The 19,158-nt window shown below is 42.1% G+C and overlaps 2 protein-coding genes, 1 long non-coding RNA gene and 3 other non-coding genes across 10 annotated transcripts in view; 4 read left to right on the top strand and 2 right to left on the bottom strand.

Annotated features, from left to right (window-relative positions):
* Nucleotides 1-906: 906 nt before the first annotated feature.
* On the top strand, nucleotides 907-7,328 carry LOC105188012 (cell death specification protein 2). Its single transcript, XM_011149210.3, has 4 exons — nucleotides 907-1,594; nucleotides 4,933-5,160; nucleotides 5,720-5,898; nucleotides 5,988-7,328. The coding sequence occupies exons 1-4, from the start codon at nucleotides 1,486-1,488 to the stop codon at nucleotides 6,189-6,191; spliced, it is 720 nt and encodes a 239-aa protein (XP_011147512.1). The 5' UTR covers nucleotides 907-1,485; the 3' UTR covers nucleotides 6,192-7,328.
* TRNAH-GUG (transfer RNA histidin (anticodon GUG)) lies at nucleotides 2,552-2,623 on the top strand. Its single transcript has one exon. It is a non-coding gene; the product is annotated as a tRNA-His (tRNA).
* TRNAR-CCU (transfer RNA arginine (anticodon CCU)) lies at nucleotides 4,707-4,779 on the bottom strand. Its single transcript has one exon. It is a non-coding gene; the product is annotated as a tRNA-Arg (tRNA).
* TRNAM-CAU (transfer RNA methionine (anticodon CAU)) lies at nucleotides 5,287-5,359 on the top strand. The gene has a single exon. It is a non-coding gene; the product is annotated as a tRNA-Met (tRNA).
* A 520-nt stretch (nucleotides 7,329-7,848) lies between the features above and the next one.
* LOC105188013 (serine-rich adhesin for platelets) overlaps nucleotides 7,849-19,158 on the bottom strand; it is a 12,169-nt gene continuing 859 nt past the window's right edge. The window contains exons 2-18 of one of the 5 annotated variants that reach the window (XM_025307270.1): nucleotides 18,821-19,014; nucleotides 18,558-18,731; nucleotides 18,338-18,477; nucleotides 18,045-18,229; nucleotides 17,830-17,960; nucleotides 17,598-17,717; nucleotides 16,955-17,254; nucleotides 16,724-16,820; nucleotides 16,338-16,416; nucleotides 16,007-16,258; nucleotides 15,737-15,928; nucleotides 15,469-15,624; nucleotides 15,258-15,391; nucleotides 14,626-14,964; nucleotides 12,810-14,541; nucleotides 11,306-12,124; nucleotides 7,849-9,012 (exon numbers count right to left, since the gene is read on the bottom strand). In XM_025307270.1, the coding sequence (XP_025163055.1) occupies nucleotides 8,690-9,012; nucleotides 11,306-12,124; nucleotides 12,810-14,541; nucleotides 14,626-14,964; nucleotides 15,258-15,391; nucleotides 15,469-15,624; nucleotides 15,737-15,928; nucleotides 16,007-16,258; nucleotides 16,338-16,416; nucleotides 16,724-16,820; nucleotides 16,955-17,254; nucleotides 17,598-17,717; nucleotides 17,830-17,960; nucleotides 18,045-18,229; nucleotides 18,338-18,477; nucleotides 18,558-18,731; nucleotides 18,821-19,014 (5,367 nt within the window). In that variant the 3' untranslated portion in view covers nucleotides 7,849-8,689. Of the gene's footprint in view, nucleotides 9,013-11,305; nucleotides 12,125-12,809; nucleotides 14,542-14,625; nucleotides 14,965-15,257; nucleotides 15,392-15,468; nucleotides 15,625-15,736; nucleotides 15,929-16,006; nucleotides 16,262-16,337; nucleotides 16,417-16,723; nucleotides 16,821-16,954; nucleotides 17,255-17,597; nucleotides 17,718-17,829; nucleotides 17,961-18,044; nucleotides 18,230-18,337; nucleotides 18,478-18,557; nucleotides 18,732-18,820; nucleotides 19,015-19,158 lie in introns of all 5 variants that reach the window. The other 4 variants (XM_025307271.1, XM_011149216.3, XM_025307272.1 and 1 more) reach the window with 4 other exon arrangements.
* Nucleotides 16,247-17,213, top strand: LOC112590516 (uncharacterized). The gene is made up of 2 exons (XR_003114278.1): nucleotides 16,247-16,426; nucleotides 16,947-17,213. It is a non-coding gene; the product is annotated as an uncharacterized LOC112590516 (long non-coding RNA).

Genomic DNA, 19,158 nt, shown 5'->3' with positions numbered 1-19,158 from the left:
ATGGATGCTTTCTATTCAACTACGCAAGTATTCCCCTCCCCCCGTCTTTATTCCATATTCACTGACCAACAGAGACAAGATGATTCCTTTAGTGACTTGCGTCATTAAAGCATCTCAACCTTGTGCGTTGCAAATAATGAAACTATGTGCCGTAATGTATCGTAATATTCTAAACAAGATCCACGATATTACGCTATCTCTACCTGCAATCCACTATAATAATCACATAATAATCTAGCATAACAACTATGTGATGAGCAATCTCCACCAGATGATCAGACGCGACTCATGGCTAAACCGGCTCTCGCGAATCATCGGCTCAGTTCGTTCCGAACGCTCCCCCGCCCCCTCGATCTTCAACCCTTCGGTGTTGGAGCGACGCTGAAATAAATTCCAGCGCATTAATATTCATCGGTATCGTGCCGCGAGAGCGAGAGAGCGTTATAGAGGCCTTGTCGTTGGGTTATCTACTCGATGCCCGCTTTCGCACATTACCGGCGATATTCACGCGACCTATTATGACCCGCGGATTGCAGATCGACCTGCTGACGACGGAGGATCGCGGGGGCGACAGGTTGGACGATTGGTCGGGCCGCCGCGCCGCGCCCGTACCCCGCTCTCTCTTTCTCGGCGATTGATAAGACAAAGCAGCGTCTGACTGGCCGCGGCGAACGACAAAGCGGCGAATCAACCGACGCACAGTCTGTGCGCATGTTCCCGAAGGCGGGATATTCGTCGACCTGACGAATCGAGTGGCCTTCGCGCGAACGTGCTCGCGATGTTGCAACGTGTGACGCGGCACATCATCGCGCCAGGTAATCTCTCGCCGAGTCGCGCGCGATCGCCGCAGCAGCGGCGGCGGTGAATCGAACGCGAGTGCCGTCCGCGAACGGACGAATTCGAGTTCTCGCGAATGGCCCGCGGCGAGTCCTTCCACACGAGCCCTTCGCGGAGCGGAAGCGAGACCGATATCCTGAGCTTTCAAGCACGAAGCTCTCCGTGAATTCGCGGCGTCGTCCGAGCGACGAGTCCTACGAGTCCTACGAGCGATGAAGAGAGACCTGGAGTCGTCTGGTGCAAGCCCGAAGCTCGAAGCGACCCGGAGCTTGCTCGGGATAACGAGGACGAAGGTCGATGAGTAAAGGGAGCGGGAGAAACCACATGTTTTCTCTCTGCGGCGGACTGAGGGAGCAGACTATCGTTGGCGGATTGGAGGAATGATGGTTTCCTTGTTTAACGAAAGACGCGTTGTCGTCAATCGCGGTACCACCTATGCCTGAGACGACTCCTGGGGTTTGATCGGGGTCCCGAGGACACTGTCGCGTTCGATGTTTTGCGCGGCCAGTGCATGGCGATCTGATGCGTCACGACGTGATGTTTAGACTCTCCTCGGCGATCAAGAGTTCACCGTGCAACCGGAGGGATGCGCGAGACTAAAATAATAATATCTTGACTCCGAGGACCGAGGAATATCCTTGCCGAGAGATGAGTTCGCACGCTCATGCGAGGACCATGTGCGCCGGCAACGCGGTCTCCGGCGCGTTCTCCGCGTTGCATCTCTTGCGGAGTTGCAGCCTCTTCGCCCCGAACTCAGGTGCGTAGAGTAGTTCTTTCGACTGCGAGGAAAGAAGAGAGAGAAAGGGGAACGGGGGGGGGAGAGAAAAGTTGACGCCTAAGAGTCACGTCTGTCGAGATTTTTCGTCTTGTTTGCGGACTCTTCGATGCTCTTTGCGAGCTTGTTGCTTTGTTTCGGTCGGGAATAGGGTTCTTAAGAAAATAACCGAGACAAACACGATGACTGCCACGAATAGCACGAGAACGTAAACGTGAAAGATTCTAACGAGTCAGTGTCTCGTTAGAATTTATTGCCGAGGAGGTGATGACATTCGGCGGTAAACACAACTACAAGTCGATGCCTCTTGCCAAATTCGTGTGTTCAATTCCATCAGCGAAGAATCTTGCCGAGTCTCTCAATTTGAAATTGTTAAGACTGACTTGTTCGATTGTTGATGGATTTGATAGTATTCATCTCTCTTCTCCAGTGCAAATCAACAGATATTAACAAAATACCCATAAAAATAAAAATACATCAAGTATACAAAAATTTCTAAATATATATTAATATATTATCTAAATATATATATATATATATATATATATTAATATATTAAAATTTCTAAATATATATAATTAATATTGCTATTAAAAGTTCAAGTTGAAACAATTTGGAAATCTGCTCTTTGATTTAGGACACTTGAAAAAAGAGCACCGACAAACACAGACCAATATTGCAAAAAATTAACGCACTAACTGAAAGTTCAGTTATCATTAAATAAATGCTTAGTCGGTAATATCGAGCTACGGTCTGCACGATGTGCACTTTCCCGTGTGAATTTTAAGCCATAAGGAATTCACACACATATATACACCACACACACATACGCCAGAGGTATCAACAACTTGTTCGTTCTCGTTATGCATAAATGAGCAAGTCGATCAATGTCTGCCTGGATCTATCAATGTTTCCAGTCGATTCTCAACTCTCCCAGTAGCCGTGATCGTCTAGTGGTTAGGACCCTACGTTGTGGCCGTAGTAACCCAGGTTCGAATCCTGGTCACGGCAATGTGAGAACATTGTCACGGTGGGGGTATTTTTTTTTCTTCAATTAACAAATCTCTGCTTCTTTCGTACCCAGTAATGCACGTTTGTCATTATAAAAATTATTAAATCAATTTACACCTATATATACATATCGATAAAAACGCGAATATTTAAAATCTATTATGAAATTTTCCTGCCAGTAATAAATACCAAAAGACTATTTGTGTGCGATGATTTGATTCTTGTAATAACAATTCATAGCTCGTATTATAATTTTTATGGAAAAAAAAATTGCTTACGTAATCACACCTTTTCATCAATCAAAATTTTACTAACCTATTTTAACTATTTAACTGCTTATACAGGGTGAGGAAAAAGTCTCGGACTGGTAAAATATCTCGAAAACCAAGCGTTTTAGAAAAAAATGTTTCGAACAAAAGTTGTATGATTTCAAGGGAGACATAAAACAACTATATCATTATGTTTACAAATGGCACCATTTTCGAGATATTCACTGATCATTTTTTAAATGGAAACCGCCATTTTTCCACCAATTAATTTAAACAACTTTTGTTTGAAACATTTTTTTATTTGCCTAATATTTTTTGAGATATTTAAGGAAAACTTGACAACTTTTTCAATATTTAACTTGCGATATCTCGCTAACTATTTGTCGAGAGAAAAAGTGGTACTAGACTTTTTTGCTCTATTTGGTCTCAAGCATATATATTTTTACAACAGCGTCCTGACTTTTGTTAATTTGATGATTTCGAAATTTCCAAAAGTCAGTAAGTTACTTAAAGTCAGGGCGCTGTTGTAACAACATATTCTTGAGATTAAATAGAGCAAAAAAGTCTAGTACTACTGTTTCTTTCGACAAATAGTTAGTGAGATATCGCAAGTTAAATATTGAAAAAGTTATCAAGTTTTCCTTCAATATCTCAAAAAATATTAGGCAAATAAAAAAATGTTTCAGACAAAAACTATTTAAATTAATTGGTAGAAAAAGACAGTGTAATAAAAAGTTGGAGCTTCCATTTAAGAAAAGTAATGATCAATGAATATCTCGAAAATGGTGCCATTTGTAAACATAATGATATAGTTGTTTTATGTCTCCCTTGAAATCATACAACTTTTGTTCGAAACATTTTTTTCTAAAACGCTTGGTTTTCCAGATATTTTACCGGACCGGGACTTTTTCCTCACCATATATATAAACTAACGTCGAACTATTTGATATGAACTACCTGCCAATCGTTTTACAAGTCACTATAAATATATGTACCGTTGTTAACATAGCTATATCTTTTTCTCTTTCTTAATGTCGAGACATCCCGTACGAGTACGTCCCGTACGATTTGTCCGGGAAATCGCGTCTGTTTGATTTTTGCAAGCGCATTTCTCGTTACAGGCGGCTACCTCATTCGTAGCATCGCCATTACACATCGGTCCCGTTCCTTAAAATTGTAACTGCCGCTTGAGCAGTTAACGTCGCGTATTTTACGACCCGACTGTAACAGTCGCAATTTGCACGGACGCGAATGTTCGCACGATTTCGCACACGAACGACGGCCGGTCGTCGCATTATCACGACATTCGGGCGCCGATGTTTCATCATCGTCGGTACGTGGCAGCGTGCGGTCGCATGCACACACGTAGCACACACAGCCCCGAGCCGGAAGTAAAAGTTTCAACTCTCACGGGCAAAATTTCCAAGTGTCAGATAAATTTTCCATCGATCAAGCGACTTAACGAACTGACTCTCTCGTACGAGGCTAATTAATCGCAGGGAGAGCGGGAGAGAGAAAGAACGGAGCGCAAATGCTTCGCTTGTGAAATGCAGCAGAACGTATAAGAAAGAACAAGGGCGAAAAATGAGGGAGATTATTGCACTTTATATTCATGTAGAATATAAATACTGACCTTGCATAACGCGAAAGAGATATCTGTTTAAAGCAATGGAGAGAGATACCATTGTCCATAGAGAAAAGAAAATATTGCTCTCACGACGGCGTCTCAATTTTCTCATGAAAATCTAAATAAAAACTTGGCGCTTCGATCAGTTCGTACATTTTTTTATGAATAAATACAAAAAATCTGTATGTACCCCTGGTGGGACTCGAACCCACAATCCCCGGTTTAGGAGACCGATGCCTTATCCATTAGGCCACAGGGGCAGTCGACGTTGCTAGGGTTTATACTCATAGTACCTTCACCGTCAACAAATTATAATTTAATAATATGAGACGAACGCGTACACTGATCGACCGCACGTTTATTAATTTCGACGTGAAATCTGCGGTAACGCTTTATCGTCTACCTATTCGCAGATCTGTGCAGGTACGAGACCTATCCCGGCCGAGACTACGGCTTTGTCGAGCCCGATATTTTAACGAATTCCGTGGCCACGGATTCCCCGTCCTCACCGTTAACGTCGTCCTCCTTGTCGGCGACGTTTTCGCTTCCGGGAACGCTGCTCCAACCACCCTTCCTAGCGACGATGCCACCCTTGATGCAATCACTCAGCGTGCCTCAACCGTTCTCCACTCCCGCCACAGGTAGGTTGATCTTCATCTTGTATTGTCGTTCGATTATCTCATTTCAAATCTTTCGATAGATTGAAAATTTATTTGAAGGTGTAATCGTATGCTTCTTGACTTGTAAATTATCACCGGTAGTCAGTTGCCTCGGTAGCGCAGTAGGCAGCGCGTAAGTCTCATAATCTTAAGGTCGTGAGTTCGATCCTCACCCGGGGCAGTTTTTTTTGTCTTGTATGAATAAGTTATGTTCACAAATTGTACGCACAATTGATTACACGCGGGGGATTGAACTGTGCGACGTATCCTGAAAATATTTTATATCTCATAATACTGATCTAACGATCTCAATAGATCTATAAATATTTCAATATTCGAATATACTTTCTACGAAACGTTTGGCGAATTTAACGAAGACAGTTGTTGCAACTTCTGGAAATTGACGCACGCAAGCATCTTTTCCTTATTAAAGAGAAGCAAAATTGGTCTTACCTCATGAAATTCCGTTGCGAGAGGAGACTTTCTAGTTGCACCTTTTACAACAAAAATCATGTATTTTTTATTACTGGCTGCGAAACAGGCGCTATGAATCGGCACTTCATCACCACGAGCGGCATAACCACCCTCCATCGGAGACCTAGGAGCGAAAAGAAGCCGATTCCAGATGAGCAGAAAGATGAGAAGTATTACGAGAGACGTAAGCGAAACAACCAGGCGGCGAAAAAGTCGCGAGACGCTCGCAAAATCAGGGAGGACCACGTAAGCAGGATCGCGTGAGAACGGCAGGCCGACCTCGTAGCATTCCTCCAAGGCTGAATTTAACGTGACGCTAAATGCATCTGTCGCAGATCGCACTGAGGGCGACGATGTTGGAGCATGAGAACGCGATCCTGAAGGCGCAGATAGTGACTCTTCGTGAAGAGGCGCAATCGCTGCGGCACATGTTGATCAAGCAACACAGCCCGGCGATACAGTCTATCGAACGATCGATGTCCTCGATGACGCCCGTTACACTCTCCCCGCCGCACACCAGCGCGAGTTTAGATTGTTAATTCTTTTCGACGGACAGAAAACGCGCAGATGTTCGTGTTTGGAGCGAGGATTAAGACTCGTACGCGGAGTTCAGCCGCGAATCATGATTTTCGCAAGTTCGCGCAACCCGAGGCAAAACAACATATGTAGTTACATATGAACTTTGTCTCTATATGATCACATAATAATACGCGATTACACGTGTCCGCACGGAGAAGAATGCTCTTGTACAAATACAATTAAAACGACTGCTTATATTCGTGGCAGTCTGTGATGTAGAAGTTTAATTAAACGAAACTATTTTTCTTTTCTTCATTTAATTGCGTTTTTTTTTCGTGCGGACATGTGTAATTATATGTGATACGTATGCGGAGACAAAATTCACATAAGAGTCGTATATAATTTTATATAATTTTATATACAACTCTTTCCGCTCGGAAAGTATCGTCGCGGTGAAACGGAAAAACGTAACGATCGGCGCGAATCGGAGGTCGCAGTCGTGGAAGTTCCAGTGAGATTTTAATCTTCGTTTCGGGAAGAGCATGATAAATCACTAAATATATTTATCTAATTTGCGCGAAAACAAGAGATAAATTTAGCGACTGGATGCGACCGAGATAATAATAACTTGTGACTTCGATAGAGATTATTTGTTGTTAGAACTATTATCGCTCATAAGTGTAATTATTGTTGCTTGAACGTCAATAAACGAGACACTTAGAAATGATACACGCGGAAACCCGTGCCCTTTTGCGTCAAATATAAAACTTGAACGTTATTTGTTTTCACTTTGCAAGGGTTCATCGCTTTCAAGAGATACAGAACCACTCTTTTTTCTCTCTTTCTCTTTCCCACCTATCCCTTCTCCAATTTCGCACTAAACCGCCTCCTTCGCTTCTACACACGCAGCACAGTCAGATATTAATAATATACTTATAGTTTCCGCGGAGAAATAAACCGATATAAAGCACGATAAACGCGATGGCACGGAAAGCCTGCAATATATATATATGTATACGTAAGTATATACTCGCGAAACAATCTATCGATCCTCTCGCAGTAGCAGGGGGATGAATAAATTTATGTATAAGCGCTGAAGGAACCAGTGGACCATCTCCTCTCTCTCTCTCTCTCTCTCTCTCTCTCTCTCTCTCTCTCTCTCTCTCTCTCTCTCTCTCTCTCTCCTATCTCTTTCTCTTTCTTTCTCTCACACCCAGTCTCGTATGTTTACCGTATAAAAAGTATTTTAATAATTACAGTACAATAAGAAACATTGCGACGTACATTTGTTGAATTATGTATATATATATATATATATATATATATATATAATATTATATATATATATAAACCTGCTCAAGTGTGTGTACTACGCTAGTAGTATAGACTACTCGTACGAGGAGAATGTAGATACAGAGAGACACATACGAAGGTAATATAGACGCTCTAAATAGGTAGAAACGCGTATCTGCTTTTATTGGAAAATAAAGGAAAGAAGAGAGACAGAGTATATGTTATGTATATCGTGTTTGTGAGTTCTTTCGTTCGTGTATACATCTATCAGCCTATGAACGCACGTAGCATATGCATGCATGCGTGCGTACGTGCGTGCGTGCGTGCGTGCGTGCGTGCGTGCGTGCGTGCGTGCGCATTTGTGTATACGTGTATGTGTATGTGTATGTACGTGTATGTATATATATATATTTCGCACGCGTATAATTGTGTCGAGTGACGCATCTCTTCGTCAACCACCGGCGATGTGCGAGGCTCTCTGGCCGCCATACGCGCGATGAAGTGACGACGACACTCGTTATTAGTTATACAACTTGACAGATGCGTTATTTATAATGTCTCGGCATGGCCGAGCGTTTTTACAAATACCACCGATCCCGTCGCGGAACGGTGTATGCAGGCGTACGAGGATTTCATCGCGATTATCATTATCATTATCATTATCATTATCATTATCATCATTATCATCTTTATCATCATCATCAACATAATTATCGTCGATTCGCGACATAGGAATTCGTTTCCTAATTATAATTCAACGATAACACATATACAGTGACGTCGTCGTCGCTCGGCGACCATTCGCGTCACGTCTCTCTCCGAATTCCCGTCTCTCTCTCTCTCTCTCGTCCGAGTTTCCGCGTTTCAGTAATCGCCGAATCGCTGCGTCGCAGGAATCGTCCGCACTCGACGAACACGATATTCGAGCCGACGAGAACGCGAGTCGCACTCGGTGTGAATTCGCGTTCTTTCTACTCGTCTTCTTCGACGATCGCTTCGCCGTCGTTCCCCAATGCGCGTCGCGGAGGAGCCTCTTTCCCTACCATTCCCGCGCTAGAAAATCGCTGCACTCCCGCCTACGCGGACGTCGTGCTTATAGCTTCTCACGAGCGCGTGAGATCGACGTTGACGTGGACGCGAGTCGTCCCGGAGCGCACGTCGGACCGCGAGCTTGGCAGTTGGTTGTGCACTGCGATTGGACAACGACGCAAGATTATTTGATTGATCAGTCGGTCGGATCAGTCACGTTGTTGGTCGTCGGCCCCGTCGCTGTCGCCGTCGTCGACGAGGAAGAGGAGGATGACGACGACGACGATGACGACGACGATGACAACGACGACGACGACGACGACGATGACGACGACGACGACGAAGACGACGATGAGGACGACGAGGATTTCTTCTTGAACACGATGTCCTTGAGATTGAGATTGACCTTCTCCTTGCGCGGTGGCGGCACCGACTGCAGGCAGAAAGCCTTGAAAGCCTCCAGCTCCTTCTCAGCGTCGTCCATCTCCTCCTCTATATCTTTGGGCGTGAATACGCTCTCTGCAAAAGACACGCTCTGAATACTGGAGATAACGACAGCGGCGCGACGGTGAATGCTAAAATCTGCTGTGCATTTCTTTCCTCTTACGTTCTCACTCTCTCATTGTTGTTTTTATCTCTTTTTTTTCGTTTATCTCATTCTCTTTTTTTTCTTTAACCTTCACCGAGAGTGGGTACACTGTATGTGGGTAGATGTGGGTAGAATGTGCACAGAGAAAAATATTATCCTACTGCTGGGAGAAGCGATTACTCAACATATTTCCATTTTTTTTTAATGATGATTATCTTCAGCAAAGAAGATACTCTTGATGATAGTCTGATGTTACTCATCGCGAATCTTAAAAAGCTCATCATTTTATACTCAAGCGGAAAGAATTTATTTATACTCCACGTAGAAGAAGCAAATTTAATTTTTGTATTAATTTAATATTCCTGACCAAAAAAATATTAAACACTCTAGGACTTTCAGAGTGTACTTCAAGTAAATTTGATGCTCATAATAAACTTACGTGAGGCAGATTTGCGAACGTATAAACCTGCGATATACTGAAAGCAAGTAACATCTATTCAAACGCGGCATATATTTTTCTGTGTGCGGAGTGATCGGAGAAAGAGTGAAAGACAGCCGTGTGTGCGACAAAGGTTTTGCTTAATCGCGGAATGCGTTTCGACATACACACGTGTAGCAACGGCAATTGACAAGAAATGCGAAGTAATTGTGAAAATATTACTAACTAATGAAATACTGAACGACACTTGTGAGTGGTGCTTTACGAGGTGATCACCGGCGACCATGACAACCCGTCAAGCTGGACGAGTTCCTGTCTTCTCTCTTACTCTCTTACATATCGCGAAATGATATCGACGAGAGCGAGTCGCATCTTGCCCTGATTTTACAAGATTCAGGATGGGATTCACTTATAACCACAGACGCTTTGGAGCGTTCGAAGAAAGACAATGATCGGACTAGACGGCGTTTCAAAGCATCTTCAGCATCAAGCGAATCCTATCTTCTCTGAGAATCAGAAAAGTTACCGGCTCGGGACGTGTGTATGCGGAAAACGTACCGCGAGGGTCGCACAGACGGTGAAATTGCGACGTCTCCGACACGTCGAAGCGACGGAGAGAAGAAGGAAGAGTATAGCAATGAAGGAGCAATGAGTGAGAGAATAATGACTACCTATATACCCATGCAGCGTTTCGCGAAGAAACGGGAAGAGTTGAGATATTTATCGCGCGCGACAAAAGGGAGGAAAAGAGAGTATAACATTGAAAAAAAAGTAATTTTCCTTTTTATTTAATGTCATCAGCAGATTAAAAAATATCGTATACTACGAATGTGTATCGTCCGCATTTATGTATGTATCGTCGTGTATTATCACAATGAGATTCCTACGTATTGTGTATGTGTGTGTGTGTGTGTATGTCGCTGTCAATGCGTCAACGAAACAATCTACACAGTCCACCTTGCCACGGTAGAGCTCCTTTCGTTTGCGTCGATCTTCGATCCGAATCGCGGAATCAGCGACTCACGACACGCACAGAATTCGCCTTCGAAATTCTCTTCTCAAGAAGAGTAACGTGTTCGGGAAAACATATACATGAAATATACGATACACATCTTGTTTTTCGATTCGTGCGACCACGATAATAATCAAGACTATACTGCTGCTGCTTGCGCTCAGCATTCGCAAGTAGAAAAGGAACCGACGGATCGATCGGTTTATATTTACATTTACAGAATATACACCCTGCCCTATACTCACGATGAGGAATTGCACTCGGAGGCGGAGAGCGCCTTCCGATACGGGAAGAAGCGCGATCGAAAGACGCGAGCTTCGTCTTTCTCTCTTTCTCTCTCCTCAGCGCAGGGAGAAACACGACAAAGAAAATCGAGATAAAAGCGCTCATCGGCCGCTCTTCTCTCCATGTGTATCTCTTTCTCTCGAGGAGGTATCCGGTATATGAGAAATCTCTCGACCTATGGAAAACGAGATTTCGTGTTCTAACGTATAAACAGTGCCTTCTCCTGACGATGCGAAATTTAAGGAAAAGTCGCTGTCAATGCGCTGATGAACCTACGAGTGTCCAGAGAGATGGGTAGTTTTCCTTTTGTTTTGTTAATATTCTAAAAAGAGGGCTTAAGTCGCACTGGGAGTATAAAATGCAACTCGGATAAATATGTGTGTGTGTGTGTGTGTGTGTATGTGTTTGTTGTGTTCGTATTAAAGAAAACAAACAAAATGAAGGAAGCAAATTTACATGTTAAAGTCTGATTATTGTTGTTTCTCACCAACGAGGTTCCAGTCATCCCCGCACTGTCTCGTTCCGCCGCCTCCGCGCTTTTTCTTTTTCTTGCTCTTTCCGCCACCGCTACCACCGCTGCCACAGCTGCCAGCACTGCCACCGTCACCGCTGCCGGTAGCTGTGATCGAGGCACTCATCGCCTCCTTCGCTGCGCCCTTCGACTGTCTCACGTTCTCCATAGTCGCGTCGGCCGGCTTCACCTTCGTCAGGGTCACGCTGGTGCCCTTCAGATTGATTCCGTTCTCCGGGATCGGTTGGCCGTTCGTTACCTTGCTGATCTGAATATTGGCTAGCCCGGACAAGGAGGCGCAGTCGGTCGGCGTCAGTCGGCTGCGTAGCTCTGCCAGGCTTGAAGGTAGGACGCCGTTCGCGTGTTTTACGTTCGTGCTCGTCACGTCGGACGCCATCGTCGTCGACATCCTGTTGCTAGACGACATGTCGCCCTTGACGATGTAATCCGGCCTGGGGGCGGACGTCAGGCCGGCGTTGATCGCCTGCTGCAGAGCAGGGCTTCGGATCGTCACCATACCGTTCTCCGAGACCTTTATGATGGCGGCTTGTTGCGTCGGCGGCACTTTCATCGGTCCGAACGACGGATTTCTTATAGTCACCATATTCGTGCCAGGATTGTGCAGTATCCTGGCAGGCTCGTCCACTACATTATGATCGCTCGCGAACGCATCGTTGCTTTGCACCGGCGACGTAGAAGCCGTCATGTTGTTCGCTGAATTCGCTGAATTCTTGTTCTTCTTTTTCTTCTTCTTACTGCTGGTGGTAGCCAGAACTTGCGCTTCTTTTGGCGGATCTAAAACAACATCATAGAATTTAAGCAGACTGTTTTTATCTGCACACAGAAAAATACATACTGCGCTCAAGTGAATGTTACTTGTTTTTCAAGTACCTTATAAATTTATATATTCGTAAGTTTATCACAAGCATCAAATCTATTCAAGATATATTTTGAATTCTAGTAAATCTAGTACCTCAATCAAGAATATATTAAATTAAGACAAAAATTCGATTTGATTTTCCCGTATAAAGTGTAAATTTTCTTAAAAAGTTTAAATATTTTTAAGTATAATTTTTAAATATATATATTCTAAGTATAAATATAAATTCTGGAAAAGAGAATATAAATTTTTCTTTCGAGTACATGATGGTGAACGTTTCCAAAATTTGTGACGAGTATAATTCAAGAAACTATCAGCAAGATATTCTTTATAAAAAAAAAAATTAAAAGAAGGAAAGTAAACCAAATAAATTACTTCCTCATAGTAGCAGAATAATACTTTTATCTGTGTGCTTAAACATCTTTTGTTAATATTATTACCGTTAAATGGAATGAAATAGAAGAATCTTCTTTGAAAATTTAAACATGTTTGCAAATTAAATAAGACAAGCTTATATTAAATAAACACTGAAACAAGACTTTCGCTCTCTTTTCATCTTTCTTTCATCTGTCCGATTTATCTACTAGAATCTTGACTCACCTTTCTCATTGGTCTTCGGAAGCAGGTCCTGCTTCAGCTTCCCCGTGTCCACCACTATGACGTTTCCGCCAGCTTGTGAGCTTGCGTAACTCGACTGCACGCCGCTCATCGGCGCAGCAATGATAGTAGTTTGCTTGGGTGGGTTCACTGGCTTTGGCATGGGAGCGGGTCTGATCGGAATCGGTTTCGCTGGAGCATCCACCTTCGTGATCGTGATGCCTGGCGGCAGCTTCAGGTTCTCGATGTCGATCTTGGAATTCGGACCAATGTCCTTGAATTGACTGCTGAGCGGTGAGTTGACCCGTTCGTAGCACGTGTTTTGAACTTCCATAGGCGAACGTTGCTTGACGGTAATTTGATTCATCTTACTTACATTTTTCTGAGAATCATTCTTATTTGTTACTTTGTTGGCGCTATTGTTATTAGTATTTTTATTGCTTTTACTGGAATTGGATTGTGCATTCTTATCTTGCTGCTGCTGCTGCTGCTGTTGCTTCTTCGTCTTTTTACCAGTCGCGGATTCGTTCGCAATGTTATGATTCTGCTGTTGCTTTTGCGATACCGGTGTCTGAGGAGGCGTATTCGTCTTATTCTGCTTCTTGTTATTGACGTTCTGCTGATTCTTGGTCTTGTTCAACGTGTTCTGCTGCTGCAGCATGTTCTCTTTGTTTTCCGTGTTCTTCTTGTCCTTCTTCGACTTGGAATTTTTCGCCTCATTGACGGTCTGTTGTTGGGCTTTCTTCTCATCCGCCTGCTGCTTGCTGGTCTTCGACTTTTCGTTATTCGTTTGCTGCTTAAGATTCTTACCATCGCCGGCCTTATTCGTCGTCTGTTGCGTTTGCTTCGAATTGTTCGATTGTTGCAACTTATTTCCTTGTTGCAGAGAGTTATTGTTGTTATTATTCGCCTTCACCTTCTTCTTCTTCCCGCCGTTACCTTGGTTCTGTTCTTGCTCCGTTTTGTTGGAAGGTTCCTTGGTTTGTCCATTCACCAGTGTGAATAAAACTTTGTCCTCGGCCGGTGTCTGACCCTTCAAAGTGATCGTCACCGTCGGCTCGACGCTGTTCGACTCGAGTACTCTCTTAATAGTCACTATCTGCGGCTGAGACTCTGCTTGTGCGGAGTTTCCAGACTCCTTCGCCTTCGCTTCCTCCAACTTCTTCATTTCCTTCTTCAGTTTTTTCCTTTCCTTCTTCGTCAACTTCTTGTCGAGTAAATCAACGTCGGATAACTTGTCTGTATTATTGGTAGAAGCGCTTTTCGCACATACGGCATTAACGTTCGCGACAGGCTGCTTGCTCCCCTTATTGTTGGAGTCAACTTTGTCGTTTTTCGTGCTATTTTTATTTCCTTGGTTGGAGTTCGTACTTCGTATTTCGCACTTGTCAGTACTGTTAATACTCTTGTTTTTCGCATTTAAATTCGCGGAGGATGTCTTTGTCTTTGTATTTAAACGATTAATACTAATACAGCCGTTGCTACTGTTACTGTCGCTACAAACTTCCTGCTTATCCTTCTTCTTGTCGTTCAACTGTTTTATCACGGGCAACGACACCCGCGAAGATGTCGGCAGAATAGAAACTTCCGGTAAACCACACTGGGGCAAAAATCGACGAGGCGGAGGCTTCTTAGGATCGACAACGGTGATCGTTACTTCAGGCGTTTTCTTTTGTAATTCTATCAACTTTTGTCTTTGAGCTTCTTGTCTATCCTTCTTCAACTTTTCCTCAAGCTGCCAAAAGAATAAGAGAAATATGTTAATGCAATGTCAAACCGAATAGAGAGCTACACATTGTCATAATTTACACAGTCGTACCTTCCGCTGCTTCTGTCTCGCTTTCTTTTCAGCCTTCTTGTTATTATCCTTCTTGCTATTTTGATTGCCTTCGATAAATTCTAACAATTCCTCCAAATTCCGTTGATCCCGTTGGTCCTGTTGAACCGTGGACGCCGTCGAAATTGGAGTGTTCGATCTGAGAACGGAACTTGCCGCGACTTTAGATTCGGAATTGACGTTAGAAGGCGACAATTCCGATGGGCTTTTCGGTGGGCTACAGCCGGTAGCTTTGCACTTCTTCGCTTTCTTCTTCGTCAACAGCTGCCGCAGTCGTTCCCGCATCTCATTATAGTTTCGACTTACCGGCGCGACCGACGGCTGAAAAGCACATCTATTAGTCGCTCATCTGCTTGACGCTAAAACTACCAAGCGGCCAAATGTGACTGATTTATAATTTTCTATAAAAAACACTCAAAATTATATAACGATGCGTTTCACACCTTTAGTGGACGTTAAGTAAAATTGATGGTAATGAATAAATAGCCATGCCTTTGCATATTTTTTTTTCAAAAACCTGTCATTTCGACCGCTTCTGTAGAAATATGCCGCTATGCGTTTAATCGTCGATAGTTCTGGTGTTAACCAGTGAAAATTGAGCGAAGTGAACTCACAACTCCGTGGCCGAAGACCTCGCAGTAACAGCAGTCGCAGTGTCGATTCACATCTCTCTGCGCTGAGCTACTGGTGGAACACGAGTCTTCCTGGCTGCTCACCGAGTCCGAACAGTCGCCGTCTCCAGAACTCACTGAAATTTCAGATTAGAACGTGACGGTAACCGCGACGCGCTAATTCGCTAGACATATGCAGTACATATATACTGACAATCATTACACGACACTCTCTTGATGTGCTCGACATTGGCTTGTCTGTGGCATGCGTGCGGTGTATGATTGTTATACATGTAAAATCTGGGATAGGATGCACCTGTGTTTTTCGTCAGTTCCGTCAGTGGAGCAGGAGGGAACGGATGAATGGTACCTGTTTTCACGTGAAGAATATACACGTAAAGACACGTATGACAGTAGAAAGGCGGATTGATTGACCGACGTAACGGTGACATGTGAGGAGACCACCTAGCATCTGCACTCACCCTGATGCATGTTGTGATTGTGAGTCGTGCTAGGTGTTTGCGTAGTGGAATGCCTCGTCTGGGTCTGCGCCGATTGCGTAGAGCCGGTCTTTACCGCGGGTTTCTGGCTCATCTCTGGATTGGTCTTCGTAACAGAAGCAGGCGATATTGTTTTGGAGCGGCCGTTCGCCAGAACCGTTGCGGGCTGTATAGCTGCTTTCAAAAACATAATATTATCATAAAACGATCGTGGGAATACGAAAGATATAAAATAATTGTTTGTTTATTTACATTTGGTCAAGCAAGGACACGTGTCCCATTTGCGCCTCGAGTTCAGAAGACAAGGGCAAGGCGGATTTTCCAGGATTTCCTTCTTTCTTTCCGCTATTTCTCTCGCGTGTTGGTAAACACAAGAGCAAGGCTTCAGTTCGGGTGTCTTCGTGGCGGTGTCTTTATTGCGCACGCTTGGCTCTTTCTTCTTCATTTCTTCGTCATTGGGACTGTCTAGCTTCTTGATCTGCGTCACTGTACAGTTCACGGATTCTTCTGAAAACAAGACATTAATCTCTTCGATATTTGTCGTTTGTTTATTTATTATTAATCCATCAGTTTTATCGTTTACCTGGAAATCCGTTGCTAAGAGGTGGAGGAGAATTTGCATTCTTCTCCTTCGTGGCATTTTCTATTTTGCGTTGCGCAGCCTGCGACAAGGTATTATTGTCAATTACTAATTTTAATATAATTACCTTCAATAAATGGTTCACTAATAAAGATTATTTTATAAAATTCTTCCAATTATCATTATTTTTATGTATATTCTGAATATTATTATCATCTGAACGGAACATTTTTATCTTATCTTTAATATATATTTAGAAATACAAGAATAGAAAAGAATCTTTTTTTGAAAGAAACATTATTACTATAATCAGACACATATCTTAATCGTACATAATTAATGAACCAACGGACGTGAAAATGACTTAAAGAAACAATGCAATTTCGTACCGTATGGTCTACTTCCGTTTCATTGCATGAGTGACAATCGCATTCTTTTCCATTCTCAACTCCATTCTCCAAACCGCTGGAATCGTCACTGTTGGTCCTAAGTCGAGTTAGAATTATTACGAAATACATACAATATATATGTACAAAAATATACATACACACACATGTTTTTAAACATTTGATTTTAAATACTTTTTCTTAATGTAATTTTATTTTATTTTAGATACGTACCTAACTGACCTGATGGCATATTGCGCAAGGTGACATGTTATACGAGTGTAATCGTAGCAATTGGAATCATTTTGCCCGACAGCATCCACTTCGCTAGCAGTTAACGCACCAGCTATGTCTGCTAGTTTTTGATGTTGCGCCTTATTCCAATCGTCCAATAATATTTGAACTATTTCTATACTAGGAGGCATAGCTATAGAATCCGAATTGAAGTCAAGTACAGGACTTGAAGGGCGGCTGTCGTTTTCGGATGTATGCGCAATAAGTGTCGAGAACTGCCCATGGATTTCCTGCATTTCACTAAAATAGAATAAAATTTATCGTAATTAAGAAATATCACTAGAAAAAGGTAAAGCGAATATCCCGATTAGTGACTAATTTCTAAGTAACTTCATCCTGAAAATAAATTAACAATATATATATATATATTAAACTATGTATGTGTAAGCATATTTGATTTTATCAAAAAACTTAAACATTTGAAGTTTTAATTGTTATGTTTTTCTAATTTATGGAAAAGTTCGATTTACACTTTCTTTATAATCAATAATCAATATAATATATATATATATATATGTATATATGCATACACTTTCTTTACAATCAATAATCAATACAATATATATAAGAAGTTAAAACTTACGTTCCAATGTCAGACGTTTTGTTTAACATGTTATGTTCCATAAGTTTACGTGTTGCTGAAAACAATTCCCAGGCTTCTCTAATCTGCCTAAGTCTTGTCATTCGAACAGCTTGCTCTGCACTGAAAAACACTTTGTTCATATAACCTTACCTCAATAATCCGCGATATTTCCGTGCGAAACGTCCAATGTAGTTGTGTAATAACGCAAGCGGAATGATGTCCTTTAACTTACTTATATTTATCCATCCATGGTTCCGTTTCAGGCCATAAATTCCCGATTCTTGTCATTTCGTCGTCGAAAGATAAATATCTATGAACAAGACCTTGGTATTTTGTATCTTTCAACGGCAAAAGTTTTCTCAGCTGCGAATGCAAGCGTTTATATTAGGACTTGGCAGGTTACAAATTGTTCTACCAACATCTTTGACCAAACATGTGTAATTTTACCTGGCCGATAAACGTGGGTAAATTATTCTGCACTAAAGGATCATTGTAAACGTAAATCTGATATAGTTTTTTGATGAAACAGTCCCATGTCAAATTAAATTTGAAGAGGTATTCTTTCAATGGCTTCATTAATTCTGAAATCTGTATTGCTGTCGACACAAGAGCGTCATAATCGTCCAACAGACCTACACGACAATTCATACAATACAATTTTTATATATATTTTTATATATGTATGTATATTGCATATACCATATACTTTTTGCAACTTTTATTCACAAAATGACACTAACCTGTGAGAAAAATTTCTGCTAAATTGCGTATGCTACGATCATGTAAAAGTGCTAATAAACGAACTTTTACTTCCACTACAAATTCTTGCGCCTGACTCACTAGCCTCATAAAAAGTTGGAGAGGATCCCTTTTACATAATCTGTAACAAGAGTTAGTATCACATATGAATCTGTTAAATAGCATTATAGCATAAATAAATAAACATAAATGATTTCTTACTGAATAACAGTATCGTGCATATCAGTCAAAGATAATCTATATTGGGACTCTGGAGGATTTGATGCATAAGGTATTTCCAAGGTGGCATTAAAGGTAGTACGTATACATTTTCGCAGTTCGGTCCATAAGTTTTGGAACTTCATAGCTTTCTGCAACTCTTCCCTAAACATATCTCTGTACACATATCAAAGAAACATTTGATTAATACCTTTCAATTATTTATTCCCAAGTCTCGATAAATTTCTCACAATTGCTGTCTTTACCTTTTAACTTTGTAAGCATCACATGAGCAGGCTTCTTTCCCATGTCGCGATGTGCTGTCTACGACTGTCATAGAGGTATATGAATTGATAAGTGCTTCGGTGCTTATTTGAGGTGGGCTACACCGATCCATAGTAACTCCCAATTTTAATCCTCTTATGAATGCATTGACCAAATCATCATCAACCGTTGCACACTGCAATGACCAACATATCTGCTTGAGTAAATTTATCTATGCAACAAACATTATGTTCAGTACCATTATTCTCTGAGGATAGATTTAGACTACTTTTTATCAAAATGATTAATATCAAATTACAACAATGAATATATCGCATTG

This window comes from Harpegnathos saltator, unplaced genomic scaffold (genome assembly GCF_003227715.2).
Source record: "Harpegnathos saltator strain DR-91 unplaced genomic scaffold, Hsal_v8.6 scaffold844, whole genome shotgun sequence".
Lineage (NCBI taxonomy): Eukaryota > Metazoa > Arthropoda > Insecta > Hymenoptera > Formicidae > Harpegnathos > Harpegnathos saltator.
The sequence above is the reverse complement of the archived record's forward strand: the minus strand, read 5'-3'. Positions and strand labels throughout refer to the sequence as shown.